Source organism: Diaphorina citri, unplaced genomic scaffold (assembly GCF_000475195.1).
Source record: "Diaphorina citri unplaced genomic scaffold, Diaci psyllid genome assembly version 1.1 scaffold1058, whole genome shotgun sequence".
Classification (NCBI taxonomy): Eukaryota; Metazoa; Arthropoda; class Insecta; order Hemiptera; family Psyllidae; genus Diaphorina; species Diaphorina citri.
Genome location: NW_007378487.1, coordinates 1,333 through 21,268, shown reverse-complemented (window position 1 = coordinate 21,268; position 19,936 = coordinate 1,333). Strand labels below are relative to the sequence as shown.

At 39.0% G+C, this 19,936-nt stretch overlaps 1 protein-coding gene across 1 annotated transcript; it reads right to left on the bottom strand.

Moving 5' to 3' along the window:
- Nucleotides 1–163: 163 nt before the first annotated feature.
- On the bottom strand, nucleotides 164–16,476 carry LOC103513976 (transmembrane protein KIAA1109-like). Its single transcript, XM_026827057.1, has 12 exons — nucleotides 16,462–16,476; nucleotides 15,396–15,510; nucleotides 14,178–14,308; nucleotides 11,151–11,264; nucleotides 10,078–10,177; nucleotides 9,783–9,926; nucleotides 8,619–8,740; nucleotides 6,057–6,267; nucleotides 5,033–5,188; nucleotides 4,737–4,927; nucleotides 3,590–3,819; nucleotides 164–491 (listed from the first exon to the last, which is right to left on the bottom strand). Exons 1-12 carry the CDS (start codon nucleotides 16,474–16,476, stop codon nucleotides 164–166), a joined length of 1,857 nt encoding a protein of 618 aa, XP_026682858.1.
- Nucleotides 16,477–19,936: the final 3,460 nt, after the last annotated feature.

The window sequence follows — 19,936 nt, the reverse complement described above, 5'->3', positions numbered from 1 at the left end:
TCCGGCCCTGGTTGTTCGATCGAGCTCAAACTTGTATCAAAGTATTACGCTTTTTAAGACCTTTTAAATGATGTATCACAAGTAGGGGTTCTCATTTATGATTTTAAAGTTGGGGCCGACCCTGAAAAAATTTCTGAACTTTTATACAGGTTGTCTATATGTATTACCTGCTCAGACTACCGGTAGTCTCTGAGAACGTCACCCGATGATGTTTGAGACTCCCTGTCTTGAACTGAATTTCTTCCTGGGTCAGAGCTGAGGCTAGCATCTCATGTCCTAGCATAGCTTCAGTCTCCACACTCCGCAGGTCGTCACTCACGGACGAGGCCAGGTAGTTCTTGGAACGGTCACTCTGCAGGTCGCCACTCACGGACCCGGCCAGGTAGTTCTTGGAACGGTATCCGGGCGCGGTTTTCGTCTCGAGGCCGAGCTTGCCCTTGATCTGCGACTTGCCCTTGATGCTTTGCCGGCGGAGCTTTTGTATCATGTCCCTGGAAAAGGCAAACGAGTTTGTCAATAAAAATAGAGCGAACTGTACCTGCCAAGGTCTTATCGTCCCAAAATCGAAGAGATAAGGAAGACAGAATAGAAGAAAGCTAGCCGTTCCGAGAACGAACCTTATCTGTTTAGAACGAAGTTCACCCCGGGCGAGATTCGAACCTGAGACCAAGAGCTTATAAGGGAGACGCGTTATCCCCCAAGCTATCTAGCCTGACTGCACCAAAATCCAATAATAAATAAAATAAATAAATAAATCGTTGCGCAGCGCTGTGCAACAAAACAGAGGAAGCAGAATCGTTTTTAAAAAATTTCCGATGGCTTTGGAGTAGGGTTTCTAGACAAGAAATTTCAAAAGGAGGACATTTTGGCTAAAGAAAAAAGGCGGACATTTCAACCAAAAGGAGGACGCAGAAAATAATCAACACAAAAACCACTAGTATATAAATGTAACAATATTTTTTTTTTTATCTATGTACACGTACAGTGTACCTGTACCTAGGGAATGATTAATATTACCTTAATATCGAGGCCGGGAATGATCAATATTACCCTAACATCGAGGCCGGGAATGATTAATATTACCTTAATATCGAGGCCGGGAATGATCAATATTACCCTAACATCGAGGCCGGGAATGATTAATATTACCTTAACATCGAGGCCGGGAATGATTAATATTACCTTGACGAGGCCGGGAATGATTAATATTACCTTGACATCGAGGCCGGGAATGTGGAATATGGTGAGCTCCTGTAGGAGGGTGGTGGAATGTCGTAGCTTACTGGATGACATGGGACGGTTATCACGGGACCTGCGACTCATATTGGGACTCCCAGGATCCGAAACTCCGCCTACCCAACTCTTCTCCTTGCGAAGTTTACTCATCCTGAAAATAGACAGGAATGTAATGAGTCTACCTGAACAAAAATTTTGGTTGGGTAATAGATCAGTTGCGCTTACTTGGGTGTTGTGTTAAAGTCGTAGAGCAGGAGGAGGAGTTGCAATTGGGAAAATATTATTAATAAAAGGTCGATTCCTACGTAAAAAGTTGTAAAAAATCCAAATCTGATTGGAGGGATCGGGCTTCCAATCGTCTAGAGAGGTTTCAAAGTCGTCCGCGAATCTGAGACAGAGACCTATGAATTGACCTGAAACAAGGAAAAAACAATACAATCTTGTTAATTATAAATTTTCCCATTATAAAATAGTTTCATGCAAAGTTGAATCTTACTTTACACCTTGATTCTATCTTAACCGGATTCAAAACCTTCTCTGATTTGATTTTTGGGAGTTGAATTGTTTTTATTGATCACAGATTTTGATGCGATTGTGGGTTTGGTTTCGTGTATTTTACTTCTCTGATTTGATTTTTGGGAGTTGAATTGTTTTTATTGATCACAGATTTTGATGCGATTGTGGGTTTGGTTTCGTGTATTTTTGACATCGAGGCCGGGAATGTGGAATATGGTGAGCTCCTGTAGGAGGGTGGTGGAATGTCGTAGCTTACTGGATGACATGGGACGGTTCTCACGGGACCTGCGACTCATATTGGGACTCCCAGGATCCGAAACTCCGCCCACCCAACTCTTCTCCTTGCGAAGTTTACTCATCCTGGAAATAGACAGGAATGTAATGAGTCTACCTTAACAAAAATTTTTGTTGGGTTGAAATTTCATATTATGTGCTCAAGTTCTCAAATACATAATTGAGAATAAAATGAGGATTAAATGCAATACCTCGGCTGGGGAAAGGTAACTACAAGGCGGGGTTTATGTCTAAGCTCGAGGCGTTTTTACCACCGAATCTCTTGAAATTTCATATTATGTGCTCAAGTTCTCAAATACATAATTGAGAATAAAATGAGGATTAAATGCAATACCTCGGCTGGGATTGAACCCTTGTCTTCCTGTTTACCAGGCGAACGCCTTGACCACTACGCTACCGAGCCAGAATAGGGGCTTTTTAGTCAGATTAAGAAATACGTTCATAATCTTCGATCTAACTGTCGAGATAAAGGGACTTATAAAATAGTTTCATGCAAAGTTGAATCTTACTTTACACCTTGATTCTATCTTAACCGGATTCAAAACCTTCTCTGATTTGATTTTTGAGAGTTGAATTGTTTTTATTGATCACAGATTTTGATGCGATTGTGGGTTTGGTTTCGTGCATTTTAAAACGTGAAATATTTATTTAAAAAAGCACCAAGAAGGCAAAGAAAAACGGACAGAAGACACGAACAAACAAACAAATGGATTATTGAATGTAGAAAGGTAACTACAAGGCGGGGTTTATGTCTAAGCTCGAGGCGTTTTTACCACCGAATCTCTTGAAATTTCATATTATGTGCTCAAGTACTCAACTACATAATTGAGAATAAAATGAGGATTAAATGCAATACCTCGGCTGGTATTGAACTCTTGTCTTCCTGTTTACCAGGCGAACGCCTTGACCACTACGCTACCGAGCCAGAATAGGGGCTTTTTAGTCAGATCAAGAAATACGTTCATAATCTTCTATCTAACTGTCGAGATAAAGGGACTAACTTTTCCGTCTGATTAGGGAGGCTGAATGATCACTAAATTATAGAATACGGTCTTACCTTTGGACACAAGGGACCCAGAGCTGCAAGCTTCTATGCTGGTAGATTCCAATGTAATCACCACTGCAGAGCAGGAATCATTTTCCATGAATAAAGATCTTGACCCCGCCGGGAATCGAACCCGGGTCTCCCGCGTGCAAGGCGAGCGCAGTGACTACTACGCCATGGGAGCTGACCAAAATCCAATAAAAAATACCTTGAAGTAATGGAAAAATGGTGCCAAGGTACATTAGAAAAAAAAAACAAAGATACCGCCGTCTAGGCTAGCTCTATTTTTTTTTTTTAAAGTAATCTCATTACCATTTGGGGTTTTAGTAACTTGCCTTTGCGCGGAAGTAGCTGGGAAGGAGTTATGAGGGAGAGCTGTAAGGTCGGGGCCTTACCTTCTAAGCTAACTAGGCGGGCATTTGACTGTGCCAAAATCCAATACAAATACCTTGAAGTAATGGGAAAGCGGTGCCGAAGTACAATCTCAAGGTGTCTTACCGTCGGAATCCGCGGAACACTAGCGCTTCTAGTTCATGAAGTCGCCGCATTTCTTGCTCTATAGTTCCATGGGATGCCCCTAGAGCGCGCAGATCGCTGATGATTTTGACTTGTTCGTACATTTCTTTCTCGAGTAGTTTGGATCTCTTCTTGGGGTCTAGATGGGGATTGGCGAGGGGGGAGAGGCATTCTGTCGTCCCGCGGGATTTGGTTTTCATCACGATACTGTCCTGTGGGACGAAAGAGAAATTACAGAAATTCAAGTTGTAAAATAGAATAGTATAGCTTGTTCATTCATGTTGCCTTTGCTCCGTGACTTCTGTCGTCCCGCGGGATTTGGTTTTCATCACGATACTGTCCTGTGGGACGAAAGAGAAATTACAGAAATTCAAGTTGTAAAATAGATTTTTTTTTAAATTTTAAAAGATGAGTGTTCCACCGCCGTTTTTATTTCGTAGCAATGAAATAACTGCTACATTAGACGCATGTGGCCTGTGTCGTAGCATGCCCATCCCGTAGTATGCCTCTCATCAGATGGGCGAGAAGAGACACAATATTTCCCATTTAGGTGCTGGGTCAACACGAGAACACCAGAAAGTAACCCGTTGAAATATTTGCAATCGAATATTATAGCTTGTTCATTCTTGTTGCCTTTGCTTCGTGACCTATTATCAGGTTGTTTGTGGTTATCCTCTGCAATCAGCCTCGTGAGGAGTAGCGACCAGTGGTGGCATTAGCAAAGTATATAAAAAAAACCTACAAAGGACAAAAAGAGTAGACTCCTAGTAATGCTGTGATATCTACAAAAATTCTGAAGAAGCTCTTAGCTTCAAAACAAATAAATCAGAATTAAATTTAGATTTTTGCTCCGTGACCTATTATCAGGTTGTTTGTGGTTATCCTCTGCAATCAGCCTCGTGAGGAGTAGCGACCAGTGGTGGCATTAACAAAGTATAAAAAAAAAAACCTACAAAGGGCAAAAAGAGTAAAGCAGACTCCTAGTAATGCTGTGATATCTACAAAAATTCCGAAGAAGCTCTTAGCTTCAAAACAAATAAATCAGAATTAAATTTAGATTTTTTGTTTTCTAGATTAGAAAGGTTAACTACGAGTTGTACCCCAATCAACATGGATAGAAATAGTTTACCTGTGAGTTGTTCGTATTATCATCATCTTCATCACTATCACAGTAAGCATTGAGCGTTTCATCTTCTTGTACCCCAGTCAACGTGGTCAGAGTATGGCCCAGGGCGGAGAGTTGCTTCCCTATGTTAACATCCAGGTGTATGTCCACCCCTTCCATTTGCCATTTCACGTTTAGGAACCACTTGGCATTTTCTGTGAACAAAAAGAATACGATAGTTTAGTAATTTATCAAATTATCATTATTATTTAAATCCCACCATCGACAAAAAAATTACACTCGTACATCATCTTCATCACTATCACAGTAAGCATTGAGCGTTTCATCTTCTTGTACCCCAGTCAACGTGGTCAGAGTATGGCCCAGGGCGGACAGTTGCTTCCCTATGTTAACATCCAGATGTATGTCCACCCCTTCCATTTGCCATTTCACGTTTAGGAACCACTTGGCGTTTTCTGTGAACAAAAAGAACTCGCCCTATGTTGTAACCAGTACTCTGAGTACTTATTTACTTACCTACCATAAATGATATTTTTAAGCAGTCCAATGGTTTTTTACTTTCTACTATTTTAAATATTATTAATACTTATCAATCTTATCATTATTACTTTTATTCTTTCTTTACATACTATTGTTACTGTCAATATTTAATTACTTCTGCTCCTGAAAAATAAATACCTATCATGTACTTAAGTAACAGGTAAAAGATACCTAAGTATGTACACTAAAATAATTTTAAATGTAAAATTAGATCAAAAGGTACTTGAACAATATGTAGGTAGGTAAGTAAGTAGGTAACTACATTATTGTACTCGAATTTCTTTCTAGATTACTGAGGGTAGGTAGTATTTTAGACCTTTTTTTCCAAAAAGAAAGTGCAATCTCAGGCTTAAAGTTTGGAAAATCATCACTTTCTAATCTACATTTTTTTTCTTTAATACCTACTACCCTTAAGTACCTATGTACCTACCTACCAATTTCAGTCTTTTTCAATCTAATATTTTTTTTATATATATTTTCTATTACTTAAGTAGAAAGAATTTTCTACTAAAAAAGAATTGATAGAAAGTAAAAATTAATCAGCACATATAAAAGTCAGTCTAGTTATGTAGCTTGGAAGCTACCGTGCCTACCTTGTAACGGGTTCGATTACCGCCCGGGGCGAACTTTATCCTAAACACATAAGGTTCGTTCTGGGAACGGCTGGCTTTCTCCTATCCTGACCTCCTTCTCTCTTCGATTTTGGGACGATAAGACCTTAGTTGTTACAGTTCCCTCTAAATATAAAAAAACCTCCCTGAATGCGCTGTAAACAGGAATTACTCACCAGTGGCAAAGGATTGAGGGGAACACAGATCCCCATATCGTCCACCGTCAAATGCAGAAACAGCGTTCCCATCGTACATACGGTCTTACCTTTGGACACAAGGGACCCAGAGCTGCAAGCTTCTATGCTGGTAGATTCCAATGTAATCACCACTGCAGAGCAGGAGTCATTTTCCATGAATAAAGATCTGTTCAGTCCCCATGTAGTCTGAAAATAAGAATGTATACGATTATTGGTTAGGTTTATATTAGACATCTTATGTATTCACAATTTTGCTTACCGTTTATATGTTTTTGGATACTTGATTTCCAAAAACATATAACGGTAAGCAAATATGAGAATGTATAGTATACCTCATTTATACTGCTGGGGTGGGACTAAAATAAGTCCCTTTAAAATTGAATGCATACCATAAAATAATATAACGTGCAAGAAAATCCAAATAAATTAGACCATTAAAAAGCCGGCCTAGTTAGCTTGGACGCTACAGTGCTCGCTTTGTAAGCGCTAGATCACGGGTTCGATTTCCGCCCGGGGCGGACTTTATCCTAAACAGACAAGGTTCGTTCTCGGAACGGCTGACTTTCTCCTGTCTTCCTTCTCTCTTCGATTTTGGGACGATAAGACCTTAGTTGTTACAGTTCCCTCTAAATAAAAAAAACCTCCCTGAATGCGCTGTAAACAGGATGTTTATATTAGACATCCTAGGTTATAAAGTTATGAAATAGGTAACTACAAAACTTATTACCTACCTTTATATGATACAATGGATACACGTTCCTCTCCCTTTTTACTTTCCTTATCACAGAGAGAGATCTGTATCCATTGTATCATATAAAGGTAATAAGTTTTGTAGTTATGTACCTATTTCATAAGTTTACAAAGTATGTCCCCAAAAAATGAACCCTGTATTACCCTATTACCTATTAGCTGGAGAAGAGCGAGCGATTTTTTTTTTTTATATATATTTTTCAATTAAAATTATTTTATGAAATACAAATTCATTCCAATTTTCAACAAAGATTAATTTTAGTTTTAAAGCTCAAGTGAAATGGAAGTATTAAACATGTCAAAACAAAAGAGATCATCAGAAAATACGATAAAGAACAATGGAAATTTATTTCTTTAATTGTTTATCTTTCAGTTCTAATTCTCCCAACTCCTCTTCTCTTCTTCTACCTCCTCCTCCTCCTCCTCCTCCTCCTCCTCCTCCTCCTCTTTATTGTTCTCTTCTTTCTTCAACTCCTCCTCCTCTTTATTGTTCTCTTCTTCCTCCAACTCCTGCTCCTCTTCCTCTTCTTTCTTCCCCTTCTCTTCTCGTCCTCCTTGTTTAATTTCTTTTTAATATTTCAAGTTTAATTCCAGTCGAAAATTAAACCGTTTTAAAATTGGCCCAACACTCAGATCATAAACACTTTGAACTGATTGTAATCCTTTTAGGCATCCTGAACACTGTTTCCAAATGAGTACAAAATCTTCTACTCAAGATCACAAGATTTCTTGTAATTATCTTACAAGATTTTCTGACAATGGAATTTGAAATCTTCAGTACAATGGGAGTTGTTTCGGGAATTATACAGATTGAGTATTTAATCTTCTTGTTTGGAAACTATTGGGCTACCTCTTTTTAGTCCGTCCTTCCTTTATTATTACAATAGTAATGAAAAGGTATACTTAAGGGACGGACTATTGTATTAGCTTCGGTGTCGTCTGTCTGTCTGTCACTCTGTCCCCATAGAAGGACCTATCCAAACCTGGTCGACCTATATATATCAAATTAAAGTTCTTTTACCAGGAACACGAAAATGGTGGTGCAAATTTTGTCCAGAGAACCATAAAACTAACAAGCAGGGTCCGTCCCTCCGGGAATTTTTAAGCCCGTATAGTGATTAGAGAAAATCAGTACCTATGTACCTACCTAATTTGTTTAATATTCAGTTTATTATTATTCTTGATTTGATTTTTTGATTTTACTTTCATGTGATGATTTAAAATCAAGACTAGAGCCCGTTCTCCCTTTATTCCCAATATAGTGTTCAAGTCACCCATCCAATTATTGGCCTTCCTCGGCGTAGCTTAACATAGATAACGCTAAAACCGGTCTTAAAATAACGCTGAATCATAAAACTTTCTCGCTTTGAGTTTATAGGTCGTCGCGACAAATTTCAAGATCAGAGCTCATTTGTGTGAGAAAATGTGACAAAAATCCCCCCTCATAGGTCGTCGCGACAAATTTCAAGATCAGGGCTCATTTGTGTGAGAAAATGTGAAAAAAATCCCCCAAAAACCAGTTTTTTTGGCTTTATGGTTTTCTGGACAAAATTTGCACCACCATTTTCGTGTTCCTGGTAAAAAGACCTTTAATTTGATATATAGGTCGACTAGGTTTGGATAAGTCCTTCTATGGGGACAGACAGACTGACTGACTGACTGACTGACAGACAGATAGACAGACAGACAGACAGACAGACCGACACCAAAGCGAATACAATAGTCCGTCCCTTATACCTTTTTTATTACTATTGTAATAATAAAGGAAGGACGGACTAAAAACTTACCTTATCGACAGCCACTGGTTGAATATAGACCAAAGGTCGGGTCAATGATATTAGAATAACCTCCTTGTCGTCCGAACTACTGCCAGGTTGTATCATCTCGCCTTGGAAAGCGTTGCGCAGCGCTGTGCAACAAAACAGAGGAAGCAGAATCGGTTTGAAATTTCCGATGGCTTTGGAGTAGAGTTACCAGACAAGAAATTTCAAAAGGAGGACATTTTGGCTAAAAAAAGGCGGACATTTCAACCGAAAGGAGGACGCAGAAAATAATCAACACAAAAACCACCAGTATATAAATGTAACATTTTTTTTTATCTATGTATACGTACAGTGTACCTGTACCTAGGTACATACCTACCACCTATTTATATACCTACTGAATGTATAAAGTACATTGTACATGGTCTTAATTGCACAAAAATTAAATTTATTCTTTTTAAAAGTTCGAGTCCTGACGTCCTCTTCTCAACGGAAAACGATACATGACGTAAATTAGGTTTTTGAGGCCGAAACTTCAAAAAGGCAGACATTTTGCTATATTTTCAAAAGGCGGGCGGACGGAGGACAAACGTATAAAAAGGAGTACATGTCCGCCGAAAAGCGGACGTCTGGTAAGCCTACTTTGGAGGGAATTTTCGTTGTGCGAATCTTTCTCCCATAAAAATTAACAGATATTACTTAATGAGATTCTTTTATACCTTAGAAACTCGCGTTACTTTAAGGCACATTCTTTTACATTCATGCCTATCCAAGAACGGTAAAGTACCTTAGCTAAGTACCTTACTGGTACTTTTCAGGCAAAGAGACTTGGAAAAAAAAAATATCCGTCGAACCCAAACCACTTTTTAAAGAAGTTAGAAGGCGTTTTTCGTGATGTATGAGAAGTTAAACACAAATCGTCTGAAAAATCATTTAAAATTATCAGGGGTTCTCAAAAATGGCACGTTTCCTTATTTTTGACGCTTAAATAAAAAAATGCCGATTTTTGGTACGAAGACGGTGACTAGGTGTTTTACCTTAATCGCACAAAAATTAAATTTATTCTTTTTAAAAGTTCGAGTCCTGACGTCCTCTTCTCAACGGAAAACGATACATTACGTAAATTAGGTTTTTAAGGCCAAAACTTCAAAAAGGCGGACATTTTGCTATATTTTCAACTTAACTTACCAATCTGAGTTTTGAAGAAGGCATAATGCTGAAACTCCGGGTCTGCCTCCTCAAACAGTACATTCCGTATGACCTGCCCCAACGATAGATTAACATCCACATGTGTTTTCAAAAACAGCTTAGCCCCGGCGTTATTTGAGGCGCCTGACATATTCTGAATACGATTGGACAGTTGTAACTCTATGGAACCAGTTTCTAGACGTACGGCCGAGTTTGTGGGTGTGGTGGCCGTCAATTGGACCCGCTGTAAAGAATAATATCCAATTAGAATGAGGCAGGGCGTTATTTGAGGCGCCTGACATATTCTGAATACGATTGGACAGTTGTAACTCTATGGAACCAGTTTCTAGACGTACGGCCGAGTTTGTGGGTGTGGTGGCCGTTAATTGGACCCGCTAGCATATGAGAGAATAAAGGAAAGTTTCGTTATAAAGGGCAAAGGTAAAAATAATAATAATTAAAATGGAAACACACAGAATAACACATCTGGGGTTTTCAGAATTTTATGAAAAGCTAGCAACAACATAGATTTGTCATTACAATACCATGATTTCTAAAAGAATATTCACCAACCAGTTTTGGTGAAGAATGCATCTTGAATTTATTCGAAATATACAACCCCTGTGAACCTTAATTTCCTTCTCAAAATTCCAGGACTTCTGTAATTCTACACCTATTATGGTTGATCTTATCACTGAGAGTTAACAAAGTGTCAAGGGTTTTGACACTTTGAATTACACAGACTAGTATTTCTTAAACTCTGGATTAACTGAAAACTCCCTGTGGTTAGATCGGAAATTAGTACACTATGAACATTAATCCAATCGGTTTAACTAGATATAGTTTAACGGCGCCCCGGGCGGGAATCGAACCCGCGGCCTAGCGCTTACAAGGCAGACGCACTACCGACTAAGCTAACTAGGCTGGCCTAGTATTTCTTAAACTTTGGATTAACTGAAAACTCCCTGTGGTTAGATCGGAAATTAGTACACTAAGAACATTAATCCAATCGGTTTAACTAGACATCAGTTTAACGGACTGAATGTCCCGGGTTCGATGATGCACTGATTTCTTACCTTAACTCTGACGATGAGAGAGAAGAGAATATAGTTGAGGAGGGAGACAGAGGATGGTTCATCTTCTTCCCATATGGGCACTGGTTTCTCTCCCCCATATACTTTCTGGATAACCTGGAATAATAATAAATTTAAAACAATAAAAATATAAATTTTAAAAGACAATTGAGATTCGACATTCAACTAAAGAAAGTTTGGTGAGCTTTCGGGAATACTCAGATTCCCATCGTCAGACCAAGATCGAGTTTAACGGACTGAATGTCCCGGGTTCGATGATGCACTGATTTCTTACCTTAACTCTGACGATGAGAGAGAAGAGAATATAGTTGAGGAGAGAGACAGAGGATGGTTCATCTTCTTCCCATATGGGCACTGGTTTCTCTCCCCCATATACTTTCTGGATCACCTGGAATAATAATAAATTTAAAACAAGAAAAATATAAATTTTAAAAGACAATTGAGATTCGACATTCAACTAAAGAAAGTTTGGTGAGCTTTCGGGAATACTCAGATTCCCATCGTCAGACCAAGATCGCGAGAGAGGTGTTAATTTATATTTTAATTTGTGAAGATTCTTTTCTAAATAATTATACTGATAATTATTTGCATTTACTTTAAAACAATAGATTAATAAATAACAAACAAACAATAAATAAATAATACATAGAAATTCTTCTTCGCCTTTTCCCGTGTTCCGACGAGGCGGGGTCGGCGTTTTTCGTCAGTCCTTAATCAACCCTACTTTGGGCTGAAATTTTGTTTTCACTACAAAAACTTTACGAGTGGATGGCCTTCGCATTCAACCTTTGCTATTTCTTTAGTAAGGGAAATTCAGGCTGGTATACTCGATGTTTTAAAGTCCTCCAGCCAGACTAAGCTGGTTTTTCGTCAGTCCTTAATCAACCCTTAATTGGTGTGGTACTTATGTATTAGTAGACATTGTAGACAACGAACAGAATAACAGAATAGAATAATAAAATAATTGTATTCATCAGAGAGATTTCAATGGGGTTTGCAAATTGCAAAAATAAACAAACATTGGACTAGGTAACAAGAAATCTTGTTTATAGAAACGGCAGTGCAATAGTCCTAAACTAAAATGGACGCGGCACATCAGGGATCAGGAAGAGACCGCCTTAACATAATATAGTAACGTAGACGATTGTTCTAAGGTCAAGAGATGTTTCCTGTACGTATGTGATTGTTTGTACTTTAGGTCAGGTTTTTATATAGAAGTGGAGAAGCTAAGGCTGTGTCGAGGCAGATCTATTACAAACTTAGCCTTGGATCCCGTAACTCCTGCACTGGATAGTTGATCCATTCTGTATTGAGCTTGTAGGGAGGGTAGAAGGGCAGCAGTGAATGTTACTGACTGAAATAAATCCATCGAAAAAAAAAACAATGCGCTCGTATTTCAATCACAAATATTGAAACGGGTTACTTTCTGGTGTTCTCGTATTGACCCAGCACCAAAATGGGAAGTATTGTGTATGCTATGATATGATAGAACACGTTCATAATATCATAAAGAATAATTATTTTGAATTTTATATGATTTAGATTAGAAATTGACCATTGTACAATGTACTTTCATGTATTTTATGTGCAAATAAAACGTATATTCTATTCTATATTCTACAGATCACACGCGTCTAATGTAGCATTCGCTTTATTGCTATGGAAAAAAAAAAAAAAAATAAAATAAATAAACAAACAAACAAAACATAAAAACTTACCTTATCGACAGCCACTGGTTGAATATACACTAGAGGTCGGGTCAATGATATTAGAATAACCTCCTTGTCGTCCGAACTACTGCCAGGTTGTATCATCTCGCCTTGGAAAGCGTTGCGCAGCGCTGTGCAACAAAACAGAGGAAATAGAATCGGTTTAAAATTTCCGATGGCTTCGGAGTAGGGTTACCAGACAAGATATTTCAAAAGGAGGACATTTTGGCTAAAAAAAGGCGGACATTTCAACCAAAAGGAGGACGCAGAAAATAACCAACACAAAAACCACCAGTATATAAATGTAACATTTTTTTTTTATCTATGTATATTGTATACGTACAGTGTACCTGTACCTAGGTACATACCTACCACCTATTTATATACCTACTGAATGTACGTACATTGTACATGGACTTAATTGTACAAAAATTTATTCTTTTTAAAAGTTCGAGTCCTGACGTCCTCCTCTCAACGGAAAACAATACATTACGTAAATTAGGTTTTTAAGGCCGAAACTTCAAAAAGGCGGACATTTTGCTATATTTTCAACGTAACTTACCGATCTGAGTTTTGAAGAAGGCATAATGCTGAAACTCCGGGTCTGCCTCCTCAAACAGTACATTCCGTATGACCTGCCCCAACGAGAGATTAACATCGACATGTGTTTTCAAAAACAGCTTGGCACCGGCGTTATTTGAGGCGCCTGACATATTCTGAATACGATTGGACAGTTGTAACTCTATGGAACCTGTTTCTAGACGTACGGCCGAGTTTGTAGGTGTGGTGGCCGTCAATTGGACCCGCTGTAAAGAATAATATCCAATTAGAATGAGGCAGGGCGTTATTTGAGGCGCCTGACATATTCTGAATACGATTGGACAGTTGTAACTCTATGGAACCGGTTTCTAGATAAAAATATATAATCTCTTCTTCTTTCTACGGCCGAGTTTGTGGGTGTGGTGGCCGTTAATTGGACCCGCTAGCATATGAGAGAATAAAGGAAAGTTTCGTTATAAAGGGCAAAGGTAATAATAATAATTAAAATGGAAACACACAGAATAACACACCTGGGGTTTTCAGAATTTTATGAAAAGCTAGCAAAACAACATAGATTTGTCATTACAATACCATGATTTCTAAAACAATATTCACCAACCAGTTTTGGTGACGAATGCATCTTGAAATTATTCGAAATACAACCCCTGTGAACCTTAATTGCCTCCTCAAAATTCCAGGACTTCTGTAATTCTACACCTATTATGGCTGCTCTTACCACTGAGAGTTAACAAAGTGTCAAGGGTTTACTTTGACGTCATCCATTTGATTCACACAGGCTAGTATTTCTTAAACTCTGATGCCGTTTATTTCATTCCTTAATTCCCAGCCGTTTCTGAGATATAAGCGTGGTTCGCAAATCACGAACCACCCTGTATAGTCCCTATATAAAAACATTGTATTGAATATTAACATCAATAAACAGAGGTAAACCCTCAAATATTCTGTAAAAAAAAAAAAGACTAAGCTGGTTTACTCCTTGTTAGTCCCCCCAGGTGGGCAGGGACCTATTTATAGACTCAGCTATAACTTACCTCATTCACTTCTTTCATGAACACTTTCTGCACAAACACGAGATGATTGAGTAGATCAGTAGTGAGGGAATGTTCAAATATTCCGATATCCGCCACGGCACTCATGTAGCTACCTTGCCTGTATGTGACACCTGCAGAGAGAGAGAGAGAGAGAGAGATCAACATTTCGTTATACTCAAATAAAATATGTATTTCGTTCTGATAGATCGAATTGGTTTAGAATTTTTGCTATAGTAAATATCAGTCGCGCTTACTTGGGTGATGTTTCAAAGTCATAGAGCAGGAAAAATGAGGACCAACGGAATTTTCCTTTTTCTTCTACGACTTACAGATACCGAGATAAATCGATTTGAAAAATACCGGTAAATCGTGAATTTTGACGTGACGGCATACGCTCCCGTAGGCGATGACGTCATAATACATGACTCCCGCTTCGTTTGTTTGTGCGCAAGCGTTTCTGCGCATTTTGACGTGAAATCTGACGTCACAACTCTTTGAACTTTTTCATTAGAACGGCAGTTAAAAATTGAATTTTCGACCTTTTAAAGTTAACTTTTTCGGAGTTTTGACCTCAGATTTAGATTTTTCACAACTTTTTACGTAGGAATCGACCTTTTATTAATAATATTTTCCCAATTGCAACTTTATTACATAGCTTCATAGCTAGCTGGCCTAGTTAGTTTGTCAGTTTGGTAAGTATCCCGTCCGCCTTGAAAGCGCAAGGTCGCGGATTTCATTCATGCCCGGGGGCAGATTTTATTTTAAGGTTTGTTCTCGGAAAGGCTGGCTTTCTCCTATCTTCGCCAGTCTAGTTAGCTTAGTTGGTAGTGCGTCTGCCTTGTAAGCGCTAGGCCGCGGGTTCGATTCCCGCCCGGGGCGGATTTTATCTAGCTTGGTTGGTAGCGCGTCTGCCTTGTAAGCGCTAGGCCGCGGGTTCGATTCCCGCCCGGGGCGGATTTTATCCTGGTGGAATAATGTTCATTCTCGGAACGGCTGGCTTTCTCCTATCCTGTTTTCCTTCTCTCTTCGATTTCGGGACGATAAGACCATAGCAGTTACAGTTCCCTCTGTCAAACCTCGAACCCATTAGTACATATAGGTTTATTATATATATTATATATATATTATTAGGATGTTTATTAGTTTTATGCAATGGAATTTAAACATATAACCAGGCAATTGGGATACGAGTGAAAAACTTCTTCCTTTGAAGCTTACCCTCAGTGGGAGGTATATCGCCTGGTCTATTTCCACCGTCCTGTATATATTCGGCAGACACATGTATCTTGGGTAGATCTATGCTGGCTTCAGACGGGAGATTGGCCTCAGTTACCTGGAATTACACGAGAATCAGAGTTAAACTGGTTTACTCTTGGATCAACAAGGCAATCTGATTGGTTAAAAAGATTGAATCAACGAGTCAGATTGCTCAAAAAAATGTTGGTTATTGTTAATTAAATTCACATTAGACAACCAAAATAGATACTTGTTATGTTTACCTTAGGATTTATATCCCTAAGAACCCCAGTCAAATATACCTAAAAAGAAGAAGAAGAAGAAGAAGAAGAAGAAGAAGAAGAAGAAGAAGAAGAAGAAGAAGAAGAAATTAATTTATTTATAAAATCCATGCTGTCCTTCTATGTAAGGGTAGCATAACATCAACATAGATACTCATTATTACCTACATGTAACTTTTTTTTTAACTAGGTTTATGTGCAAATTCTTATAGCTGATGTTAAATATCATGATCGATACTACTTGTAGAAATTTAATATTTGTGGCATTCCAGATATTCCATTTTTGGCGAAGCTTTTACCTTTTATTGAACTCACAAACTTCCAATTGAAAATTGGACCATGTTTAGTGGTGTCTTTCGACAATTTTATTATAAGAGCTTCTTTTGAAACTTGGATTTACCGGCCTTGTATTACATCTGGTTGCTCCCTCTCTCTTGGAAACTTTATTATCTCGTATTTTGGTCTAAGATGTTGTTGTTGTTGTTGTAGCGGCTTTAGCTTTCGCCGAATGGCGATAGCAGAATAAAGAAAAGATGTCTTTTTGTATCTGCTATACACCGGGGTGATGGTCTCTAGCTCTAGCCATGTTAATTTGGCTGGCTCGTCCTGAACCGCAGTCAACCATCGTGAGGACTTGTGCTTGGTCTTTAAAAGCAGAGAGAACCCTTTGAAGAACTGCCAGCTTGCTAGGCTGGTTAGGGTTAGCTGTTCTCCTCCCTGTTTATAGTCCCATAGCTATACGCTAGTGTCAAGTGTCAAGGGTTTACTTTGACGTCATCCATTTGATTTACACAGGCCAGTATTTCTTAAACTCTGGATTAACTGAAAACTCCCTGTGGTTAGATTGGAAATTAGTACACTAAGAACATTAATCCAATCGGTTTAACTAGATATCAGTTTAACGGACTGAATGTCCCCGGGTTCGATGATGCACTGATTTCTTACCTTAACTCTGACGATGAGAGAGAAGAGAATATAGTTGAGGAGAGAGACAGAGGATGGTTCATCTTCTTCCCATATGGGCACTGGTTTCTCTCCCCCATATACTTTCTGGATCACCTGGAATAATAATTAATTTAAAACAATAAAAAAGCTAAGGCTGTGTCGAGGCAGATCTATTACAAACTTAGCCTTGGATCCCGTAACTCCTGCACTGGTTAGTTGATCCATTCTGTATTGGGCTTGTAGGGAAGGTAGAAGGGCAGCAGTGAATGTTACTGACTGAAATAAGAATCCATCATAAAATTAATAAGAGAACAAAAAATTTAATTCAATAAACTGAGCATAATAATAGTGGGACATGACATAATAGGGGGCACGGTTGGTCCAGTGGTAACGCGCTTGCTTGCCATGCAGAAGGTCCCGGGTTCGAATCCCACCAAAAAAATTGTACTCATTTTTCGATTGCAAATATTTCAACTCAACGGGTTTACTTTCTGGTGTTCTCGTGTTGACCCAGCACCTATATGGGAAGTATTGTGTCTCTTCTCGCCCATCTGATGAGAGACATACTACGGGATGGGCATACTACGACACAGGCCACAAGCGTCTAATGTAGCAGTTGTTCCATTGCTACGAAATGAAAACGGCGGTGGAACACTCATCTTTAAAAAATCCTTCTTCGCCTTTCCCTAGTTCAGACGGGGTCGACATTTGGCCCAGAATTAAATCATTCTCACCTGTATAAGTCCGGTAAAATGCATGACAAATGGCGAGAGCATCATTTTCCTCACGAGGCTGAGTGGGCCCCGCAACATCCAGTCACGGAGTCAATCATTTGCTTGATACAAATTTCTTTACCCCGCCGGGAATCGAACCCGGGTCTCCCGCGTGCAAGGCGAGTGCAGTGACCACTACGCCATGGGAGCTGACTACTGACTGAAATAAGAATCCATCATAAAATTAATACGTAAGAGAACAAAAAAATTAATTCAATAAACTGAGCATAATAATAGTGGGACATAATATGGGATCATTGCTGCAGATGTATCATAGTTACTAAATTCAAGCGAGTGCAGTGACCACTACGCCATGGGAGCTGACTACTGACTGAAATAAGAATCCATCATAAAATTAATACGTAAGAGAACAAAAAATTTAATTCAATAAACTGAGCATAATAATAGTGGGACATAATATGGGATCATTGCTGCTTATGTATCATAGTTACTAAATTCAAACGACGCGGCGATGAAAACACACATCTTTAAAAAATACTTCTTCGCCTTTCCCTAGTTCAGACGGGGTCGACATTTATTTTCAGCCTCTCAATCAGCCCTAACTAGGGTGATTGCTTTGGGCTGACATTTGGTTTTGGCTACAAAATTTTACGAGTGGATGCCCTTCGCAATCAAACTTTGCTATTTCTTTAGTAAGGGAAATTTCAGGCTAGTATCTTCCCTGTGACCCCCAGTCAAAACTAGTTTTTTTTCAAGCAAATTTTCAGCTTGGCCCAGAATTAAATCATTCTCACCTGTATTAGTCCGGTAAAATGCATGACAAACGGGGACAGCAGCGGATTAGTAGTTGTATTCGTAAACTGAGCTGTTTGCTTCCCCTAGTCATCATGCCATGTAGCACGACAGGATGTTGAGGGATATCTATGTTGATTCTATCGATAGGAATTAAGTTAATATTGGAACATCACATTGCTTACCTGTAATGTAGAACTGAGCTGTTTGCTTCCCCTAGTCATCATGCCATGTAGCACGACAGGATGTTGAGGGATATCTATGTTGATTCTGTCGATAGTAATGAAACCGGAGTTCTTATCTTTGGTACGTCGTGACATAGATGATATGAGAGCCTGGGATTTGTCCACGGTTACCTTCACTACCGTTCTGAAAAACAAAATCAATCAACCAACCCAAAAATCCACGACAGGATGTTGAGGGATATCTATGTTGATTCTATCGATAGGAATGAAGTTAATATTGGAACATCACATTGCTTACCTGTAATGTAGAACTGAGCTGTTTGCTTCCCCTGGTCATCATGCCATGTAGCACGACAGGATGTTGAGGGATATCTATGTTGATTCTATCGATAGGAATGAAGTTAATATTGGAACATCACATTGCTTACCTGTAATGTAGAACTGAGCTGTTTGCTTCCCCTGGTCATCATGCCATGTAGCACGACAGGATGTTGAGGGATATCTATGTTGATTCTATCGATAGGAATGAAGTTAATATTGGAACATCACATTGCTTACCTGTAATGTAGAACTGAGCTGTTTGCTTCCCCTGGTCATCATGCCATGTAGCACGACAGGATGTTGAGGGATATCTATGTTGATTCTATCGATAGGAATGAAGTTAATATTGGAACATCACATTGCTTACCTGTAATGTAGAACTGAGCTGTTTGCTTCCCCTGGTCATCATGCCATGTAGCACGACAGGATGTTGAGGGATATCTATGTTGATTCTATCGATAGGAATGAAGTTAATATTGGAACATCACATTGCTTACCTGTAATGTAGAACTGAGCTGTTTGCTTCCCCTGGTCATCATGCCATGTAGCACGACAGGATGTTGAGGGATATCTATGTTGATTCTATCGATAGGAATGAAGTTAATATTGGAACATCACATTGCTTACCTGTAATGTAGAACTGAGCTGTTTGCTTCCCCTGGTCATCATGCCATGTAGCACGACAGGATGTTGAGGGATATCTATGTTGATTCTATCGATAGGAATGAAGTTAATATTGGAACATCACATTGCTTACCTGTAATGTAGAACTGAGCTGTTTGCTTCCCCTGGTCATCATGCCATGTAGCACGACAGGATGTTGAGGGATATCTATGTTGATTCTATCGATAGGAATGAAGTTAATATTGGAACATCACATTGCTTACCTGTAATGTAGAACTGAGCTGTTTGCTTCCCCTGGTCATCATGCCATGTAGCACGACAGGATGTTGAGGGATATCTATGTTGATTCTATCGATAGGAATGAAGTTAATATTGGAACATCACATTGCTTACCTGTAATGTAGAACTGAGCTGTTTGCTTCCCCTGGTCATCATGCCATGTAGCACGACAGGATGTTGAGGGATATCTATGTTGATTCTATCGATAGTAATGAAATTAATATTGGAACATCACATTGCTTACCTGTAATGTAGAACTGAGCTGTTTGCTTCCCCTGGTCATCATGCCATGTAGCACGACAGGATGTTGAGGGATATCTATGTTGATTCTATCGATAGTAATGAAATTAATATTGGAACAT

What these genes read in the sequence shown, in the direction of transcription:
- LOC103513976 (XM_026827057.1), bottom strand. An exon ending in AACCAGTGGCTGTCGATAAG is followed by an intron (nt 6,268 to 8,618) that starts GTAAGTTTTTAG and finishes TCTTATTTTCAG; the next exon opens with ACTACATGGGGACTGAACAG. An exon ending in GTGTTCCGCGGATTCCGACG is followed by an intron (nt 492 to 3,589) that starts GTAAGACACCTT and finishes TGCCTTTTCCAG; the next exon opens with GGACATGATACAAAAGCTCC.